At 36.9% G+C, this 19,920-nt stretch overlaps 1 protein-coding gene across 2 annotated transcripts in view; it reads right to left on the bottom strand.

The window, feature by feature from the left end:
- The window catches only part of Chm (CHM, Rab escort protein 1), a 175,270-nt gene that overhangs the window by 43,463 nt on the left and 111,887 nt on the right, over window positions 1-19,920 (bottom strand). For both annotated transcript variants that reach the window (XM_005366706.3, XM_026789034.1), the window contains 3 exons: window positions 15,090-15,167; window positions 5,059-5,163; window positions 4,606-4,669 (listed from right to left, as the gene is read on the bottom strand). In XM_005366706.3, coding sequence (XP_005366763.1) covers window positions 4,606-4,669; window positions 5,059-5,163; window positions 15,090-15,167 — 247 coding nt within the window. The remainder of the gene's footprint in view (window positions 1-4,605; window positions 4,670-5,058; window positions 5,164-15,089; window positions 15,168-19,920) is intronic.

Genomic DNA, 19,920 nt, shown 5'->3' with positions numbered 1-19,920 from the left:
ATAACTGTTTTGTTATATGTAATTTTGCTATGTTAAAGTTAAAGCCTTCCTTTTTTGTTTAAAGAGAAAAAGGGGAAATGATGAAGGAAGGTCATTGGTTAATAAAGAAACTGCCTTGGCCTATTTGATAGGCCAGCCCTTAGGTGGGTGGAGTAAACAGAACAGAATGCTGGGAGGAAGAGGAAGTGAGGTAAGACGCCTCAGACAGATGCTATTTCTTCTCCTCTCTGGGGCAGATGCAATGAAGCTCCGACCCAGGATGGACATAGGCTAGAATCTTCCTGGTAAGCGCACCTCGTGATGCTACACACATTAATAGAAATGGGCCAAGCAGTGTTTATATGAATATAGTTTTTTTGTCATTATTTTGGGGCATAAGCTAGCCAGGCGGCCAGGATCTGGGTGGCAGGAAGCAGGCCTGCCTGCAGCTCCTTCAACAGGAATTGAGCTTGATAGCAATGACTACCCTATTTGCCATCTACTTGGGGGCTTATGATGTTTCAAAACAGTTCTCCATGTTCCTCTTAACTCCTTTTGCTGCTATTAAGGATAGAAAATATATTTTAGCATCAAAGAGAGCAAGAAACCAAAATACTGAACACCGTGAAATAATGAAATGAAGACTAAAAATATGACCATAATTGAAAATGTCCTTTAATGACTCTACTAACATGGAAAAATTTTTTTTGGTTCTTGCAATTCTCATAATTTATCACTGAGATACAATCAGTACTGTCCTACTGGCGCACCTCCATCACCTGAACTCTGAGACGTTGACTCTTTCAGTATTTCAGAGATTTTAAATTCCCTCTTTAACAAGAAGTTCCTAACTTTCTAACATCACCAGGGAATGTGTGAACTGTCCACCTGTTTCTTTCCCTACCCTCTAATCTTCTTAGTTCTACTTGCAATTCAAAATGAAGATCTAAAGAGAGGTGGGAAGAGAGGCATGGAAAGAACAAGGGAAGAAGAGGCTGAAGGAAAAATAAAGGACTGTAACTCTGTCCGCCATGTGAAGGAGGGATCTGAGAAGACAGGTGTGAAACAGGGTGACAAGTTAGAAGGCAGAGACTGCAGAAAAGGAAGGAACGGAGACAACTTTTATGAAGAACAGGACAAGACCCAAAGGTTGAGAAATGTCAGAGAGAAGAACATCTGTGTAGCTAGAGAAATGTCAGTTCTGTTCTCGGAGGCAGTGAGCACTAGAAGAAAAGCAGAGTGAGGGCAGAAGCTAGTGACTTCTGCTTTAAGTGCCTATCTCTTGATAGTCACAGTGGAACTTCAGCACAGGGACCTGGAACCCCATGCCTTCAAGAGGCGGCCTCCAGCATTTACATGGAGTTGAGACTATGGACTTGCATACATGCCATGGTGGTTTGAGTATGCAGGGCAGATATTCAGTTGGATGAAGGGGAAAGTTTGATATTTAAGAACAGGAGAAAAAGAAAAATGAGCTTCAAGGAGGGAGAGAACAACAGTCAGTGTTATCAGGAGGGCACAGGACTTGGAAGTCAAAGCTGTTCAAGAGATAGAGAGAAAAAACTTGTCAAAAGCTACCAGGAAAGGCCTAGTGGAAAATAATAAAAAAATGTCCTCTGACCCTAAATATCATGGTTTTTACTGCATTCAGTAGCAGAAATTGTGGTAGACGTGTATGGACAGGAGCAAGGTTGCAGTTTAGAAATGACTAGGAGTTCAGGAACTGGAAGCAGCAAGTATAGTGTATAGAACACACTATTAAAAAGAAGGGAAAGGCTGGGTACTCAGGAGAGATAGAGACAGAGTCAAGAGACTGGGCTGTTTTATTTGTTTTTAATGTTAAACTTCAGTTACTGTGTCTGTATGTATTGATTTTAGGTAATTATTCATGCATAGATCAAAGGCACCTGTGAGGGAGGTTGCCCATGAACAAGGAAGACATAGACCCCTTAATCACCCTTGAGATGGTGTACATATATTGTTAATGGTCGGGTAGAAATTCAAATTCTTTTGTGCAAGGCAGGTATTTTATTTTACCCAGAGAAACAAGAAGATGAACAGAGTGAGTTAGAAAGTGAAGACTGTTCCTAGTCATTGGGATGAATGAAGAAGCAATCAAAAGCAAGTGGAGGGATTTGTACATGAACAGCATCCAGCTGCATGAGGCTGATACCACAACTATGTGGTAAAGTCAATCTGCTTGGTTGTGTAACTTTCTCAAGTGGCCCTTGGTGAGGAGAACCCTAAGAGAGACATACATGGATCCCCTGTGGAAGGGGAAACAGACAATATATCCTGAGATGATTGGGAGTGGCTGGGGGAAGTAAAGAGGAGGGAGAGGGGATCAGAGGAGTGGGGCAGAACATGAGGGAACAGGATGTTCATGAAAGGGGAAGGACAGAGAGGGAGAGAAAGGAAAGAGCTATCTTGATCGAGGGAGCCATTAATGGGCTAGAGAGAAACATGGCACTAGGGAAATTCCTAGGATTCCATAAGGATGACCTGAGCTAAGACTGGAAGTAACATTGGAGAGGATGCCTAAACTGGTTTTCCCCTGTTATCAGACTGATCACTACCTTAATTGTTATCATAGAACCTTCATCTAGCAACTGATGAAAACAGATACAAAGATCCACTGCGAAGCACTGGGCCGAGCTACCTGAGACGAGTCCAATAGAGGGAGAGGTGACAGTATGAGCAAAGGGGTTAAGACAATGATGGGGATACCCACAGAAATAGCTGACCTGAGTTAGTGGGAGCTCACTGACTCAAGACTGATTGGGGGGAAACCTACATAGGACCAAACTAGGGCCACTGAATGTGGGGGACAATTGTGAGGCTTGGGCAGTTTGTGGCACCAATGGCAGTGGGACTAGGATTTATCCGTAGTACTTAAACTGGCATCTAGGAAAACATTCTCTTTGGAGGGATGCCTTGCTCAGCCTAGATATAGCGGGGGAGGGCCTTGGTCCTGCCTCAAAGTGATTTGTCAGACTTTGTTGACTCCCTGTGGGAAGCCTTATCCTTTCTGAGGAGTGGATGGGGGGTGGGGGGTGGGGTAGGATGGGAGGAGGGGAGGAAGTGGGAATGGGGACAGCTATGTAGAATGAGAAAAGTTGCATTAAAAAAAAAGAGAGAAATGGATACAATTAATAGCCAGAAGCAGGAAAGAGATTTTCCTTTGTGGTCCTGTGGAAAGCCCTGGAGGAAGAGGGCAGAAGAGAAATGATAAAAGTCTGGAGAAATAGAGGGGCAATTCTATGAACTGACAGGATGAGAAGAAATGATTAAAAGAGATAGGAAGACTAACTGGGGCATATTCATGATCATGTAAGTCTATAATCTTCAGATTTGACTGGACCATTGACACCAGAAAATGCACACAGAACAAGGAATGCCATAAAGTGATTATCATACATCTTTCTTTCAGGTCTGACTTGTTTGTAAGTCTCATACTCGGGAGAAGACTTCACTTTGTAATTTAAAGAAAGGAACATCAACTCCCAAATTTACAAAAAAAAAAAAGTTCTATTTTCACCTTCTGATTTTAACATGCCTCACATTTCTAAGGGTAATGCTTAGTCTGGTTTCTCTCTGACTTTTGGATGGACTTCAACTTATCAGTTACATTCTTTCTTGCCTGGGTATCTCAACTCCTCTGCTGACTCCATTCAAATAGCTAAAATCCTTAAGAACCTCGAAAAGAAAGCCCTCCTCTTCCATATCCCTCTTCAGAGGCCAATTCCCATCTTATACTTTCCAGTTCAGCTTCTTCAAAGAACTGCCTCTATCTGTTCTCTTCATGGTTCTGCCTCTCTGCCATTCTCCAATGTATATTCACTAAGCTTACCGTTGGTTTAATGGGAAATCCAGACACATCAGCCAACAATGCCAGACCAATGTGATGAGTGAAACATTAATTGTTGCGGGAGATCCTCCCGCTCCTCCAGCCTATAGCCGCTGAGATACCAGCCCATTGGGGCGTGGTCTCTCTCCCTTTAAAAAAGCGGCCACTTCCCTCTCCTCTCTCTCTTCACTTCCTGCTCCGCTGGCGACTAGACTCCCTTCCTGGTTGCACAGAGGGCTGATGTCTGGGGACGGTGATCTGTGAGTTTTTTCCCCTTTAAATAAATACCACCCTATTAATCATAATTCCAAACTGGTGTGGCATTGTTTGTGACTTACGCCTTCAATTAATTGCTATATAATTTCCTTAAACTATACCATGCCAATCCTTGTTGCACTGAACTGCACTTCCTATTTGTCTGTTTCTGTGCCCCTAGGCTATGTGGTATTTGAAAGCAGACATGCTATCACAGTTATCAATCTCTCCTAGGAGGCCACTACTCTCTGGCTGCTGAGGAAAAGGCACTTCTTTGGCAACTATTAAGTGAAAGTTCAGTTTTAGAGATTTTAATATACAGTATAGGGGCTACTGTTACTAATACTATATTATAAACTGAAAACCTGGTAAGAATGGATTTTTACTATTCTTCCCATAAAAATTTTCTGTATAGATAGACGTGTTAATTAGTTTATTGTAGTAATAAGATCACCATGTACATGTATTTCTCTTAAACAAACACATCTTTTATTCTAAAAAGGAAAAAAAGAGGACTGAATCACCTGTTGATCTGACTCCGTTTTTAATACAGATCCATCTGTTATCAGGACTGCCCTGGATATCTGCCTGCAATGCACAAAAGAGGAAAGCTGTGATTCGCATTCTATGGGTAAGTTTCATTTATTGTTATGTAACCAGCAGAAGGCATGCTTCAAAGATTTAAGTAAGAATAAATGTGTCAAAACCCAGTCAAGTTCTGCTTTAATCTTTTCTTGGCTCAAGAAAGAAGGATGCATGACCTACAGACAAACTGCAGCTGACGCAAAGGAGAAGTAACTTTGCTAGGCTCCCCTCAAAACAGAACCAAGTAAGAAAGAAGGGTAAGAAATCAAGTTATATCTTCGGTTCGCTATACCTCTGCATGCTACTTGAAAACAGAATAATGAGAAGAGTCAACATAACTACACAGCCAGAAATGCTTCCTTCTTTCGCGTAGTGGGTGGAGGGCACCTTACCTGTACTGTACACGGGAACATGTGTTCTCAGAAAGGTAACTGTCTTCAATAACGAAATGTTTAGAAATTATTCTTTGACCAAATTGATCTATCATTGCTTTACATCTATAAAGAAGATAAGCATAGAAGAAAAGTTTATATTAATGATTAAGCAACTGACAAAATGAAATCATGAACTGATGATTTTGAATTTGAAACCTTGTGAACCTTTAAAAAACTGCCAACTACTCTGCATTTTCTGACAATGAACTAGAGATATATTCTGGCTGTTATTCTCACATCCTTTAAACTATAAATGCAAGTAAACTGTTTCTTAACTATTTCTTAAATATTTATTTTTATTGTCATTAGTCTGTAAGTGTGAGGCCAGCAAAGTATTATTGCAAAATTCCAAGCTTTCCTCACATTTAGAAACATAGAAGTCATTCCTTTGTTTAGAAAAAAAAAATCAGTTTTCTTTTTTTCCACCTTTAACAGTTCTAAGAGGGAAAGGAAAGCTGATTAAATATCTTGTATCATACACAGCCTGCAAAGGCCACTGAAGGCTTTTTTATTTTTCTGTTAAGTGTTGCTTTCTCTTTTGTTCAAGAATAGCTATCTGGTCACGCGTTTGATAATGTTTTAAACAGAAAAAAAGGATAGAGCCTCTTTTAATATCTGTTTCCACTTTACTTCAAAGGATAATCATGGAAAGATTTCTTTCAAGTGCTGTTTCCAAATAAGGAAAACACTTATGCACGGACATTATCAGGTCTCTGTCATCTGATATGTGTTGGGACAATGAATCATATAGAACCCTCCATTGACCTTCTTTCAATGTGTCTAGATAAAAGGATGAAAATTAGAATCCATCTCCTTGCAGTGCCACAAGTTATAAATGTACTTTATAGGGCTCATTATCCAAACTAATGGACTAAGAGCGACATCCTTGAAACGGACTTACCAGCACTGACAAAGCCACTATGCAATATTTCAGGAACTATATGCAAATGACTATATGTTTGCTATATCTTTTTATTATGGAAATATCAATTTGCTTTTGTCACACCTTCTTTTGGTACAAGAATTTTTTATTAGAAATACACTTATATGCTGGTTCTTACACTTATAATTAAAACATTCTGCTATAAATTAAAACATCCTCCATTGCTCTAAACAAGTCAAATAAAGGATCGCTTATAGGTATATATAAAAATAAAATGACCAGCATCCAAGACCAATGCAAAAAGGAAATAAGTTTGTATTCTGCTGATATTGTTGAATAAATGGCATACCACTGCTGTCAAAATAGGATATTATGTATAGTGATGTTATGTAATACTTATAAATAATTAAGCATATTTTAACATAAATCTGTTGTATAAATATTTAAATGACTTCCAAATCTTGCCTATACTTCAATTCTCTTTCATTTCCTTAAACTAAGAGCTCACATTATGTATAAAGTATTTCATTAAATTAGTACAAAAGACTTACTTACACCAAATACTGGCCAAGGTAAAACTTTTAAAAAGTAGAAAGATAAGTTTGTTTTTTAAGCTCCTGCTTTGAAGCATTCATAAAAAATTTAAAGATCAAAGTACTTGAAGGAGTGGAGAAGAGACATCTGCTGAATTATCATGATATAATGATTATAATTGTCCTACAACCACTGGCAAACATGCTTTACTTTTAACTAAGAAGCTACAGAAATTGAAGAAGGAATAATACAGGCAGGCAAATAAAAGGGAGTATAAAGTGCTATGTAAACTCAACTAAGGAGTACTTAAGAATGGGGCATAACTGTAATTATATTTAAAAGGACGATGGGGAACATGATGTCCATACTGAAATGGCTAGGATGAATTTTACTGACATCTGTAATTTACTGTGGAATGCAGAAGAGACGAATCAATAGATGGCCCAAGAGGTGACTAACTGAAGATGAGTGAACAAACAAGTATACTGCAATGTTCACTGCAGAAACTGAAAGCAAGACAGAAGAGGTGGTCACTTCAAATTCAATGTTGTAAACCCTTTACCATAAAATGTTGGATCGGAACTGAGAAAAAAAAAAGTGCTTTCCATATAAATCTGCAACCTCAGTGCCCTTTTAAAGGACACCTATTATCAAACAACTGAACAAACAAGCAAATGAGCAATCCCAAAAATAAACCTAGCCCTCAAGATTACAAAGTCTTTCCTCTTTTGTTGGCCTCCAAAGACTAATAAGGGATCCTTTGGTGACTGGCAGACACTGTTTTCAGGTGTTACAGTGTTAGAAAGAATTAATGCAGATAACCCAGAGAGGAAATAACGTGATGTGGAAACAAGTCAGCTCAACTCTGCAGGAAGGGTAAGATGCTAATTAATGTGCCTGTTTATGCAGAAGCTTCTGATGAAACAGTGATTTCCAAAGGAGGAGGAGGAGGAGCAGGAGAAGGAAACAAATCAGAATCACACCTGGGGGACTTTTTCAAATAATAAGTACCCCTGGAGATTCTGATAAGCTTCCAAGTCCCAAGAAAGAATCAGAGCGAAGCCTCTGCTACTGCTGCATCTTTATGTTGCACTTAAGTGAGAAATGTCAAGCGCTACAGATAGAGAGAAATTACCCACATCTGTACAGAGTGAGGAGACTAGCAAATATGCCCAGTCTTAGTCTGGTAGATGGTAACAACACGACTCACCTGCTAGTCTCATTCTTACTCTGAAGTATTGAGGCAATAGCCCTAAGCAAAGCTGTGCAAATCAAGATGAGTTAAGCAAGTGCTAAGATTTGTTTTCCTTCAGATACTTGACTTATTGCCATATATGCAGCCTAATTGGGAGAACAATGAAGAGCAGATATTGATTTGGGACCTATTCTTAATCTTTGTATTATAAAGATTAATATAAAAATTAGATGACATTCGCTTAATGGAAAACAGCAAAATGAAACACTGCTGCCAGGCACATTAAAATACCCTCCTGCCTACTCCTCCCACATAAACCTAAGGAAGCCATTAAAGATTAACAGCATTTCGGACTTAGCAGAGGGCCTTGCTGAGCCTCATAAATAGTAAATTGAGAAGGAACATGATAGGAGTTCCTAGTTACAGGGACACAATGACCAAGCCGATCATAAGAATCACTGAAGCTAGACAGAACATTTCTTGGGCAAGGCTTTCTAAATCAACAAACCACAACTCTTATTCAGTTCTTGGTTCAATGATACAAGAGGAAAAGTAGCAAAATGACAATAAGGGAGAAAAAACACAGCACGTTTAAAATGAAACATGTGGAACTCAACCAAGAAGAGAAAATAATAGTACTAATAGATATGCAACCCCTTTGATCTTCAGAATTAAAAGCCCAGGCAATAACACAGTATAGAAATCAGAAAATAAATAATAAAAAAGGAAAATATTAGTTAAGGAAATGATAAGATTCTTAATCATTGAAGGAAACAAATCTTCCTATGGGACAGATCTTATGAGTTCTCTTAAAGGCCAATTCCAATTTTACATCCTTCAGAGAACTGTTCCAAAACGTTTCACAATGATATTTCCAGGGTAAACATCTACTACAGTCATTTCAACTCATTAACAGGATTGGGTTTTCAGTTGTTGCTCTGACCTTTTCATAATGTGTATCGATCTTTCTAATTATGTACTAATTTCTTTTCTTGACAGAGGCTACTTATTCTCTTAAGAATATGTAATTGGCAAATAAAAACTAAATATATCTTAGGAATGCAATGTGACAATTTGACATATGCATACACTGTGCAATGAATAAAAGAATCAAATTAACACATCCAACTACCACCCACAATTGCCACTGGGGAGTAAAGATGCTTAAAATCTGCTCTTATCAAATTTCAAGTACACAATGAAGTTATTATTACCAACTTCCCTTTTACATCCAGCATGGCATGCTCCAAATTGGCTTTAACATAGATCCACATCCACTTTCCTTCCTTGTAATCTCTCTATCAAACAAGGCTATGACCTACACTTAGAACTTTCCCACCAAATCTCTCTTCATATCTTATCTACTACTATATTATCTTCCACCTTAAAATATTTCTTATAATTAGCCTCTCCTCTCCCACATCACGGACACTGCCTTGGGCTCCTGTAGCATTTAACAAGGCAGTGGACCGCTATGAAGCTGATACCTCACTTATTCAACATAAAAATATGGCTGTGCCAGTACTGTTCCAGAAGGTAATAGTGAAGATGCAGACACAGGCAATTTTAAAATAATAGGTCTGCTCAGCCATAAAAGGTAAGGAATGAAGCCAGGAAGTGGTGGTACATGCCTTTAATCCCAGTACTGCGAAAGCAGAGGCAGGAAGATTTCTGTATGTTTGAGCCAGCCTGGTCTACAAAGTGAATTCTAGGACAGCCAAGAGTACACAGAAAAGTGCTGTCTGAAAACAAAACAAAACAATCCCCCACCCCCAAAAAAGGTGAGGAAAGGGCATTACAGAGTACTAAGGGAGGTATCTAACTCAGCTTTGAATGGATAGGCAGAGTATCAGGGAATGTAGTTTAGGGAAACTGATTTACAATGTTTATACAGGAACAGAGTTAAGCTAACAAGTACAAGAAGGTCTCAGGCAAGAAACTTAAAATCACATCAGTGTTACCTGTCAAGAAGGTGGGAAACAAAGAAGGAAAAAGAAATGAGCCTTAGACATTGGTCAGATATCTCCTATAAGGCTTTATGTTTATCCAGAGATGACCAAAACTCATAGAGGCTCTTTACATTTCCTCTTCACAGAGCAGAGGGCAAGATCTGTATACCAAGAATGCTTAAGATACCTGGCTACATTAATTGTTTTATAACGTCTTCCAGTGGACTTTAAACTATGTAGAAACAAAAATCCTGACTGCATTGTTCTCGTCCGTATTCCCAGTGCCCAGTACATCAAAAACAACTAATATTTTCATGAATGGAGGAATGGCTAGATGATGGAAGTATTCTGTGCTTATGAACATTAAAGGTAAGCAACTGTGATTCTGGAGACAAAGTATCTTTTCATTACATCCCTTCTTCCAAATCACTGCCAAAAGTTACTTACACTATTGAAAAGTATAGCTAATAAGCCACAGTTTTTTGGCAAAGGGTAGAATACAATAGGCCTTCTTTTTTAAGGGCATGACGAGGTTTCCAATTATGTATGTTACTAATGATAATGAACTACTTGAATGTGTAATCAATGGTTTTATGAGGTTTATCTGCTCTGCCAATATTACAAGAACCCTACAAGATATGGTTTGTCAGCCACTATATTTTTTTTTATAATAACACTAGGGCATAGAGGAGTTAAACATCCTGCTTAATTTCACACAGCTTGGAAATAGCAATGTCAGAACTCAAATACAGTTTGTGTGACATTGAAGGCTGCACTGTTCCCTTAAGTCCCAATACACAGACACAGGGTCTATATTTTATTTCCTTTTTTATCGCATCACAACATAGCAACTAGCATGGGGGTTGGTAAAGGGCAAGTATCTAGAATATAATTGTTACTATTTTACAAAAGGGACACCCACAATCAGAACTTCAGTAATGGTACAAATGACGGAATCTTATGTTCAGCCTAACAAACTATTATTAACATCCAAATCAGGGAAGTTAAACAGAAAAAGGATTTCTAATATCCTAACAGCAATCTTAGTAAGCCGAACAGCTGAAGTATACATAGAAGATGAACACATAGACTATTTTATAGACCACTAGTCCAAAGTCATACTCAAATGTTTAATACTGTACCGCTAAGGAGCCAAACACAATTTATCTGAATTGTACATAGTCAGCACAACTAGAAAGGAAAAGAAAGCTGCTTAAGAAAAGCATTCAGTGTTTCAAAAGAAAAACAAACAAACAAAACAGAGGGTAGAGTGCTGTAGGAAGTCTTACAGCTTGTGGTTACCCGCCTACTGGGGCTTGGCCTCTTAGACCATATATGTGGATGCAGAGCCTGCTTTTGCCCCTTTCTCCTTTTTGCTGGCTACTCTTTCAGATTGCTGGATTGTTGGATTTGATCTCTGTTCTCCGTTCAAGCAGAAGAATTCTGATTTGTGAGTTTACCCCTAAATAAATAACCATCTATTTCTCAATTCTGAGCTAGCGTGGGATTTCTTTTAAAGCATCCTTGCCACAGTAGAGTGTTAGAATTTGGGGGGAAAAGACTAGGAGATACCTTAATAAGCAGAACTGCTGGGTGACATAGTATGCAGAGTCTAGGCAATGCATAACACAGGCACAACAAATGAAGCAAAAATAAAAAATATCAAGCTCTAGGCAAAAATAGGAATGAAGTTGGTTACATATTTCATATATTATAATATCATGTGCCTCTCAAAGTTTATTTCCTACATTAATGTGTAAACATGATATCAGCCTCAATGCTGATTCATTTATATTCATGTTTCTGTCAACTTTTTTAAACAGAAGGTGAGAAACATAGCACACACACAAAGCTAAAGTCAGTCTAAGCCTCATTCATTAACTTATTAGATGGTTACTGAGGATAATGAGTGATAGACATGCCTTATTTATAAAGATATTATAGTGAGATCTTGCATTTCCTACAGAGAATCTATCAAGTAACTGTAAAAGGTGACCAGACTCGCGGACTAGCATAGAGGTCTGACTTAGTGTCTGAGATTTCAGGACTCTGAGCCCAGGCAAGTTGTAATTACACTAAGTGGGAGAAGCAATGTCAAGTGTGCCATCTAGTAAGAGAGGCAACTAAAAGAATACAAATGCAAATAAGTTTCTAAGTCACCATAGAGTCCTTAAAAGGAAATGATGATTGAATATACTCAACTATAAGATTAGGATTTGAAACAAAATTATCCTGTACTTTTAGATCTTCACAATGTATCTCCTACTACTGATCTTTCTCTAAAATAGTACAGCTTAAATGAGAACAGTGGTTGGGAAAGATACGTTAGCCTAAAACCAACTTGAACTTAAATTAGCTTTTTATAATTACATAAACCTGGTCATTGTTATCAGATGTATAAATTTCCAATTTTAAAATACTACATGCTTTTATTTTTATATGTCTCTTAAGAAAGAACTTTAAAGATCACTTAAATGACTCATATGGTAAGGTAACAGGAATCACAACACTTCAAGCCAAGATTAAAAATTATACTATTATTATGGGATAAACTGTTAAAGCTTGGAAGAAATAAACGGTTCAGTAAGAGAATTACAGGCCGTATCTTTAAAAAAGTTAAAAAAAGAAAACAAAAGAGGATAGAACAGGGCAGTGATGGCATGTCTTTAATCCCAACACTTGGGAGGCAGAGACAGGCAGATCTCTTTGAGTTCAAGGCCATCCTGGTTTACAGAGCAAATTTAAGGACAGCCAGGGCTACACAAAGAAACCTCTTCTCAAAAAACTAAAACCAAGGAAGCAACCAACACCCACAATAGATAAGAAAACTATGTTCATTGTTAAACTGGACCTTAAGCAATATTAACACAGCCCAAAACAGACACTGTACCATTGGTTTATAAATTAGATATAAAATGTGCAAATTGTTTATAATGTGACTACTGGCCCACATTTAAGCACATGGAATATTTTAAGATCATTTATTTCTAAATGTTAAGGAAGAGCCAGCTAAATACATTCCAATATCATTTAACATAATCAAAGCACTGGGTCAAATCTGGCAGAAGACTCAACGGTTATTGCTGAATCCTTCTAAGCTATCTTACAGATAAAAGAATTGGCCCAAAACAGAACTAGCTGCCATTCACATTATTAACACGATTCAAAAGCAGAATTAACAGACCTTTGCATATCTTAGGTGTTGTTAATCAATATGGAGCTCCAGGACAGTATGATAATACAAAAGATTTTAAACTAGAAGTAAGCTGCCTACTACCTTAAGTTCATAGTGTCAGTATATCTGGCCACATTCATCTATTACAGCCTTATAATAAATTAAGATCTAGGATCCACAAACTCAGCACAGAACACAGTACTCTTGCCTAAATCTTTAAATTTAGCTTACAGAGATGATCACTGTTTCTCAGTGTCATCTAAGAACAATTTATAATTAATTATATTAGGTGACAAACACCTGTCATCCCGAGGTACACAGTAAGAACCTGTCTCAAAACACCAAACAAACCAACACAACAGAAACTTTATTTTGACTGGACTCTACAAGAATATTTACTCAATTCAATTTTCTTTGTTACTTTATACTTTTAAAATTACTAGTATGGAGGTTCTTATGGTTTCTAAGACCTTTATTCTTCACCTATCTGTTCCAATTAGAAGCTGGATAAGTTCATAAAAATAGATCCTTTATTCAGAATATTTCATAAAAATGTAAATCATATGTAAGGTAAATGTAGCCTTTATTTCTACAAATGCTATTACTGTACTAGCATACCCTTTTCAAGAAAGAAAGAGAGAAACAAGAAAAGGAAGGAAAGAAGGAAGGAAGGAAGGAAGGAAGGAAGGAAGGAAGGAAGGAAGGGAAGTCACCAAGAAATATGAAAGAAAGAAAGAAAGAAAGAAAGAAAGAAAGAAAGAAAGAAAGAAAGGAAGGAAGGAAGGAAGGAAGGAAGGAAGGAAGGAAGAAAGAAAGACAGACAGACAAAGAGAAATCACCAAGAAATATGAGCCATGCAAAATTTTTATGTGACTGAGACCAACATGTGGTACTGGAATGGTACCCAAAGAGTATAAAAATGATCGAAGCAAATAAACACCAAACAAGCAATTCATTATCTGCTTTCTGTCACAGGAAAGCATTCTTGTTTCAAAATGACTGTAAAAGGAAAAACAAACTGGGAGACATACAGACAATCCCTCCTTTACGAACTTACAGAACAATCACTCATATGAACTTCATAAGCCAAAATCTGAGTATCCTAAAAGTTTAGAAATAGTCTTTCATATATTATCACTTCTTTCACTTACATAGTATGATTCTGTTCTGTTGCTAAAGATACTTTATAAGAATCTTAAATCACATGTCAATTTTTACACTACAGAACTGCAAATTTACTAGGTATTATTTATTTCTAGCATTAAATCTTAGCTAAAATAACTACTTATAACACTGTAACTCACCTATGAGAAATTAATGGCCAAAATTTATTCTATTTGGACTATACCCAATTACTGCACAAAGAAACAAACTGTTTAAGAATCTAGTTACAAATATTATGGCACTTGATAATTTCAACAACACTATTCTTAATACACTTCTAAAATAGTCATCTATGAAACACAGTCAATAGATACTTGGGAACACCTAAGAACGAAGAGAAACAGCAGTTTCAATAGCTCTTAAAACTTTATCCAGTTGACCTATTTCTGTTTCAAGGTAAAACTTATAAATTGTATGATTGTGTTTTACTGAACTTAATTCAGACAAAAGTATATACTAGTAATCAATAATAAACCCTAGAGAAAATAATTAAAACACAAAATAGAGGTAAATAGATGGTACTCAGCTAGTGTAAGAAAGCAGGGAAATTCGTCCTTTAATCCTTTACAAGCTTGTAGGCCTGATTCTGTGGCAAAAGAATTTATCCGCAGATAACAGGGCAGCATAGTTTATGACAACAATCTACCTAAAAACTCATTAAAGTCTTTTCTCTTGAAGTGACATGCATTATCAGCAGAGATTAATCTGATGAGTCTTTAGGTGAGCTCCATTTTTAAAAATGCAATAACAGAGGGCTTTGTTGTCATCTGATGAAAATCAATTAGAGGAGGTAAGGCCACAAGGAAAACTAACATCACTCATCACCTACCCCAGGCAGCTGAAATGATTTGTCTTCCAAGCTTGAATGATCAGGAGCTACAGTCATATTGCAGGGAAATTAATTTAGTTTCTATATTCTGAACTCACTTCCTTGTTCTGGAAGACCTAAACACAAATTACTTTTAATCAAGGTTGATATGTTATTAATACCAAGGAGGATCATTCAAGAATCACTTTTTAAAAAGCAACTTCTGTTTTTCAGCCGTGTCTAATGTACACATACAGGAAGGTTATGTACAGCATTCTTACTTTCTGGATTCTTTGTCCACTACAAGGCACTGTACAGAATGGCGAAGACAATAGATTCCACCAAACACAGCACACATTCTAGAAAAAGAATAGAAAAATGAGAATTAAGATAACTGAGTTGAAAATTAAGGGAACAACATTTAGTTATCTTATACATCGCAACTGGAATTATAGAAAAGAAATCCAATAATATATATTTTTCACTACTCATTTAAAAATTTCTCAGACGTAATATTAACAATTTCTTTATGCAACAAAGTGATCATGATTAATAATATAATATTGATCTAAAATTATGATCTGGCCAAAAGTATCACTAAGCAAGAGTTAAATTTGCCCCTAAAGTCAGCTCCTGCAGTTTCTAAGGTACATATAAGCATAAATACCCTCCAGAGGTGATGTAAGATGAACCACAACTACAACAAACAACAACAGCAGAGAAGGATAATGAAAGATGGAACAAAGTGACTTCAGGGAACTTCTGAAGAAATCACTTACCATAGAGGTAAGCAAAATCTCCAGAAGCCAAGACAATAACTAGGCACTGAAAACATAGACCATGGCATGAGTTAACATGTAGCAGAAGCGGGAAGGAGTTTGCTGTGCCATCCAGCTATGCACTAGCGATTCAACACCCGCTAGGGAGAACAAGCCTGAACACCTAAGCAGAAAAGGAAATCATCTTTCATGATATTTCATTATTTAAGGGATATACTTCAGTAAAATGATGTAGAAAAGAAACACACTCATTACTAGAGTTGCAGGGGTGAGTGGATGGGTGTGTTGGTAAGCAGAAAGCTGATTTGTCTTGAAGCTTGAGCAGACGAAATATAGACTTCTCTACTCATAACCAAGGTTTCCTCCTCTCTAACATTGGAAATTTGAAAAGATTACACCATTAAATGATGCAAAACACCCCTTACCAAGGAAATATCAAGAAAAGTGGCTCTAGGTAAATGATAACCCTGGACTTCAACTAGGGCTGTATGAGACTTCCATAGGTTAGAATCTCACAATGATGATTTTAAAACTTGAAATTATCCAGTACAAAAAGAAACACATCACGCCACAAATGAAAATTAGCAGACACAATTTAACAGCAGGCTTAAACCCATAACACCTTATTCACATAGAAATATTAGGTAGAGGTTATAGATACGCATAAAAAGGATTAAACAAAACTGTGAAAGAGAACATGGAATATCAGAAAGGTGACTACAGTAGGCTGATTTGTCTACCAGCAGATGTCCACACCCTAATCTCAGAGATATATAGACATGGTACACTGCCATCATGAAGGACTTTACAAGTACAATGCACTAAGGTTCCTGCTATCAGATTATCCTGGTGAGCACAACACAATTCAAAGAAGCAGGAAGGTTAAAGTCAGATATAAAGATGTGCAGATGAGCACGGGGGTCAGAGGGAAGCTGTTTGTATGAGGTGGCCCCATGCCAAAGAATGCAGGTGGCCTTTTTAAACTAGAAAAGGAAAGGAACAGAGCCTTCCTTCGTGCCCTAAGAAGGAATGCAGTCCTGCTGGTCCCTTTCAGACTGCTGACCTTCAGGAATGCAAGATAATAAATTTGTGTTGTTTTATCCTACTGAGTCAGTTAGTGCAGAAATAGGAAATTAAGAGAAAGATATATATAGAAATGTTTATAAAAAGAAGCAGCAATATGAACCAAGGTAAAGAATGGGTCATGACCAAGAGATTTGAGGACAGCAAGTTACATTTATCAGAAGAACGATCTCTGATTTGTACTGTATTCAAAATCAGTTTCAGGAAGAGAACAGGCATAAGTTGGAAAAGCAAAGCTAAAAGAGAACACAGGAAGATATGGAGTCAGGAAAGAGTTCTCAACAAAACGCAAAACTCATCATTAAACTGAGAAAATAGAATAAATTTAAACATTTAAACATGTTGACAAAGTTTTTTTTTTTCTAAAAAAAAGGCAAGCCACAGATACAAAAAAAGATGTATAAATACATTAGTAGTTACTAAGTCTTGGATAACACTTTGTTACAGTAATCTCAAAATGCATACATTTTTAGAGCAGCAAAACCTATTGCTATGTAGATATTTTAGGTAATCCCTGTTATATGTTATGGAAGAAGATGTAGGCAACTTTTTCTTTCTTCCTGTACACATTTTAGGCATTGTGGTTAAGGAAGAATTTTGACTGCCTGAGTTCATATGCCAACTATGCCACATACTAGCTGTGTGACCATGGAAACAGGATAATCATCTCCACTACATTTAATTTCCCTCACCAGCTTTATTCACATAGGGTTCTTTTGAATAAAAAACAAAATAATATCGTAAAAAAGTTATAAAATATACAATATACAGAATTACAAACATATCATATGTTCATTTTAAAATGGTCTTTTTATATACCAACATGAAATCAAAAATATCTAGAGCAGAATTAAAAAATAAATGGGCATTTATATACACAATAAAGAAGTTTCATTTAACCAAAGACGATCTAAGATCTAGCCATTGTCCTGAGCTTCCGGGATGTGATCTCTATGCTCTCTAAATGTCATGCCTGAAAGGAGTGTTGTTGTTTGCCCAGAGACACTGGTTCAACAGACAGCTTTAAGAAATCAATTTAGGGTAAAGGCGGGGTGAATCAGATAGTTTTAGGATGGGGGTGGCCAGATCAACAGTTTAAGTAGGGACAAGAGCTTTGGCCATTTGACAAATAATCAACTAAACTCCAGGACTGGGCACTGACCTCAGCTTCTAGTGAAGTTACACTAAAGCAACAATTAGAAAAAGGCGAATACTGATGCCCAAGTGAGTTTTTGTGCCTGGTTATACATGCAGGTCATATACTTGCATTGGAGAGGAATAAAGCTCTGATTCTTCAGAGAGGACACATGCTAGAAACTATACATTTGGAATCCCTCAGTGTTCTGCCCTAAAAACCTTGAATTTCTTTACTGCTCTTGCAGAAGGTTGGTTCTCAGAACCTATATCAGGAGGCTCACAAACATCTGTAACTTCAGTATCAAGCGATCTGACGACCTCTTCTGGCCTCCCTGCGAACCTATATGCTCATGCTGAACATAAATTCATGAAGGCATACATACATATGAATAAATAAAAATAAATGAGTAAATTCTTAAAAAGTAATTAAAATCTTTAAAAAGTAATTAAAGTAAATCTGCCTAAATTTTGAGATTTGACAAGACCAAGTGAGTACACTGATGTCTTTATTTTAGTCTATATTGAGAATGTATTTCATAATCTATAAGATGTTAAGATATCGCAATCAACAGAGTCTAATGAGACTTGGAAAAAATAATTTCCTGATTGGACTCTGTAGTTGCATTTGCCATGTGGTATTCAGCCTTCTGCTTTTGGCAAGAGAGTAATGACATACAAGAAATCATGACTAAGGTGACAACCATAATCTTCACTGTCAATTTCCTGCTGATAACGGAAGAGTTTGCATGAAACATCATTGGTCTACTTCACACAAATAAGCTAAATTAAATGTAAAGCCCCCAATAAATGCTCTCATTTCTTTGGGGGATATATTTACATTGTGAGTGTGGTTGCAACAGTGTTTCTTAGCTACTCAGAAGTAGTGACAGGTGAACTGGCGCCACGTGACCTCTAGAAGTTTTCATCTCAGACTAGGCCACATTCTCATGTTCACTCCTCTCCTATCCCTGCATGCTCACAGCAATAGAGAAAAGGTGAAGTAGCATCAATTCTTCAAGAAGGTATGCTTCTTAATTTTGAAAAAAAATTCTGACTAAATTAAAAGTTGTATAAAGTAAAAATGTTATGACATGTCACAGAATATTACCACATTATCAAAAGATTGCTAAATGTACTTAATGAAACATGATTTTTACAAAGACCTCTTTTATATTTCTGTATGAAATATGATATTATTTTGCATATATTATCTAGTATCCTTCTGAAAAGAAACCTTTACAAAATCTGAGTTACATGAGGCCTCTATAATTCATCAAAAATCACCTGATTTTGAACATGATATGATCTAACAACCATTGCTGTACACACTATAGGAAAAAAACATGTAAAGAAGGTAAAGGCCCAGATGACCAAATAATGTGAGTAGCATGGAGTTTTAAAAAGAAGTTTTAATGGCTACACACGGTCATGACCATCCAACCAAAATTTCTCCGAATTTTAAATGAGAACGTAAGTATTTAGTGGTCTTGCAAAGAATAACATCTACTACAAATATCCGAGACTACAAGGTCATAGACTTTTCATGAAAGTTTACAATTTTCATACTGCTGCTCTTTGGACTTGTCTGCTGGGAAGGGAAAACACATATAGTTTACAAGGGCGGTATTTATTCTCTCTCACACATCTATTTGTCTTACGCATCTTTTGCTCCTATCATGAAACTCAGTAGTTTGTGTCTGACAAAATAAGGATATTCATCAACTACTCTTTGTGACTCATTTCCGTATTTTGTCTTCAGTGTTTTTTTTTGTTTGTTTGATTGCTGGGTGGTATGACAATTAGCAACAGAGGAAACTTGGTAAAGGTAGGTAGGAAGCTCAACAGTGTGTTCTTGAGAGGTATATTCAACACTTAAATAGTAACTGTGATCGTGGCATGTGGGAAAGGACACATGAAGAAACAACTATGCTACATTCAGATTACTGGGGCACAAAACCTGTAATATCAAAATAGAAGGAATCATGGCTATTACTGAATGCTTTCTACATGCCATATATACTACATGTATGAGCATGATATATGCTATAATCATCCCACAAGACAGAGTTTTACAAATTTGGAACTACACACACACACACACACACACACACAC

The sequence above is a fragment of the Microtus ochrogaster genome, unplaced genomic scaffold, assembly GCF_000317375.1.
Source record: "Microtus ochrogaster isolate Prairie Vole_2 unplaced genomic scaffold, MicOch1.0 UNK13, whole genome shotgun sequence".
NCBI classification, from domain to species: domain Eukaryota; kingdom Metazoa; phylum Chordata; class Mammalia; order Rodentia; family Cricetidae; genus Microtus; species Microtus ochrogaster.
Note: the sequence above shows the minus strand (reverse complement) of the source record. Positions and strands in the feature narration are given on the sequence as shown.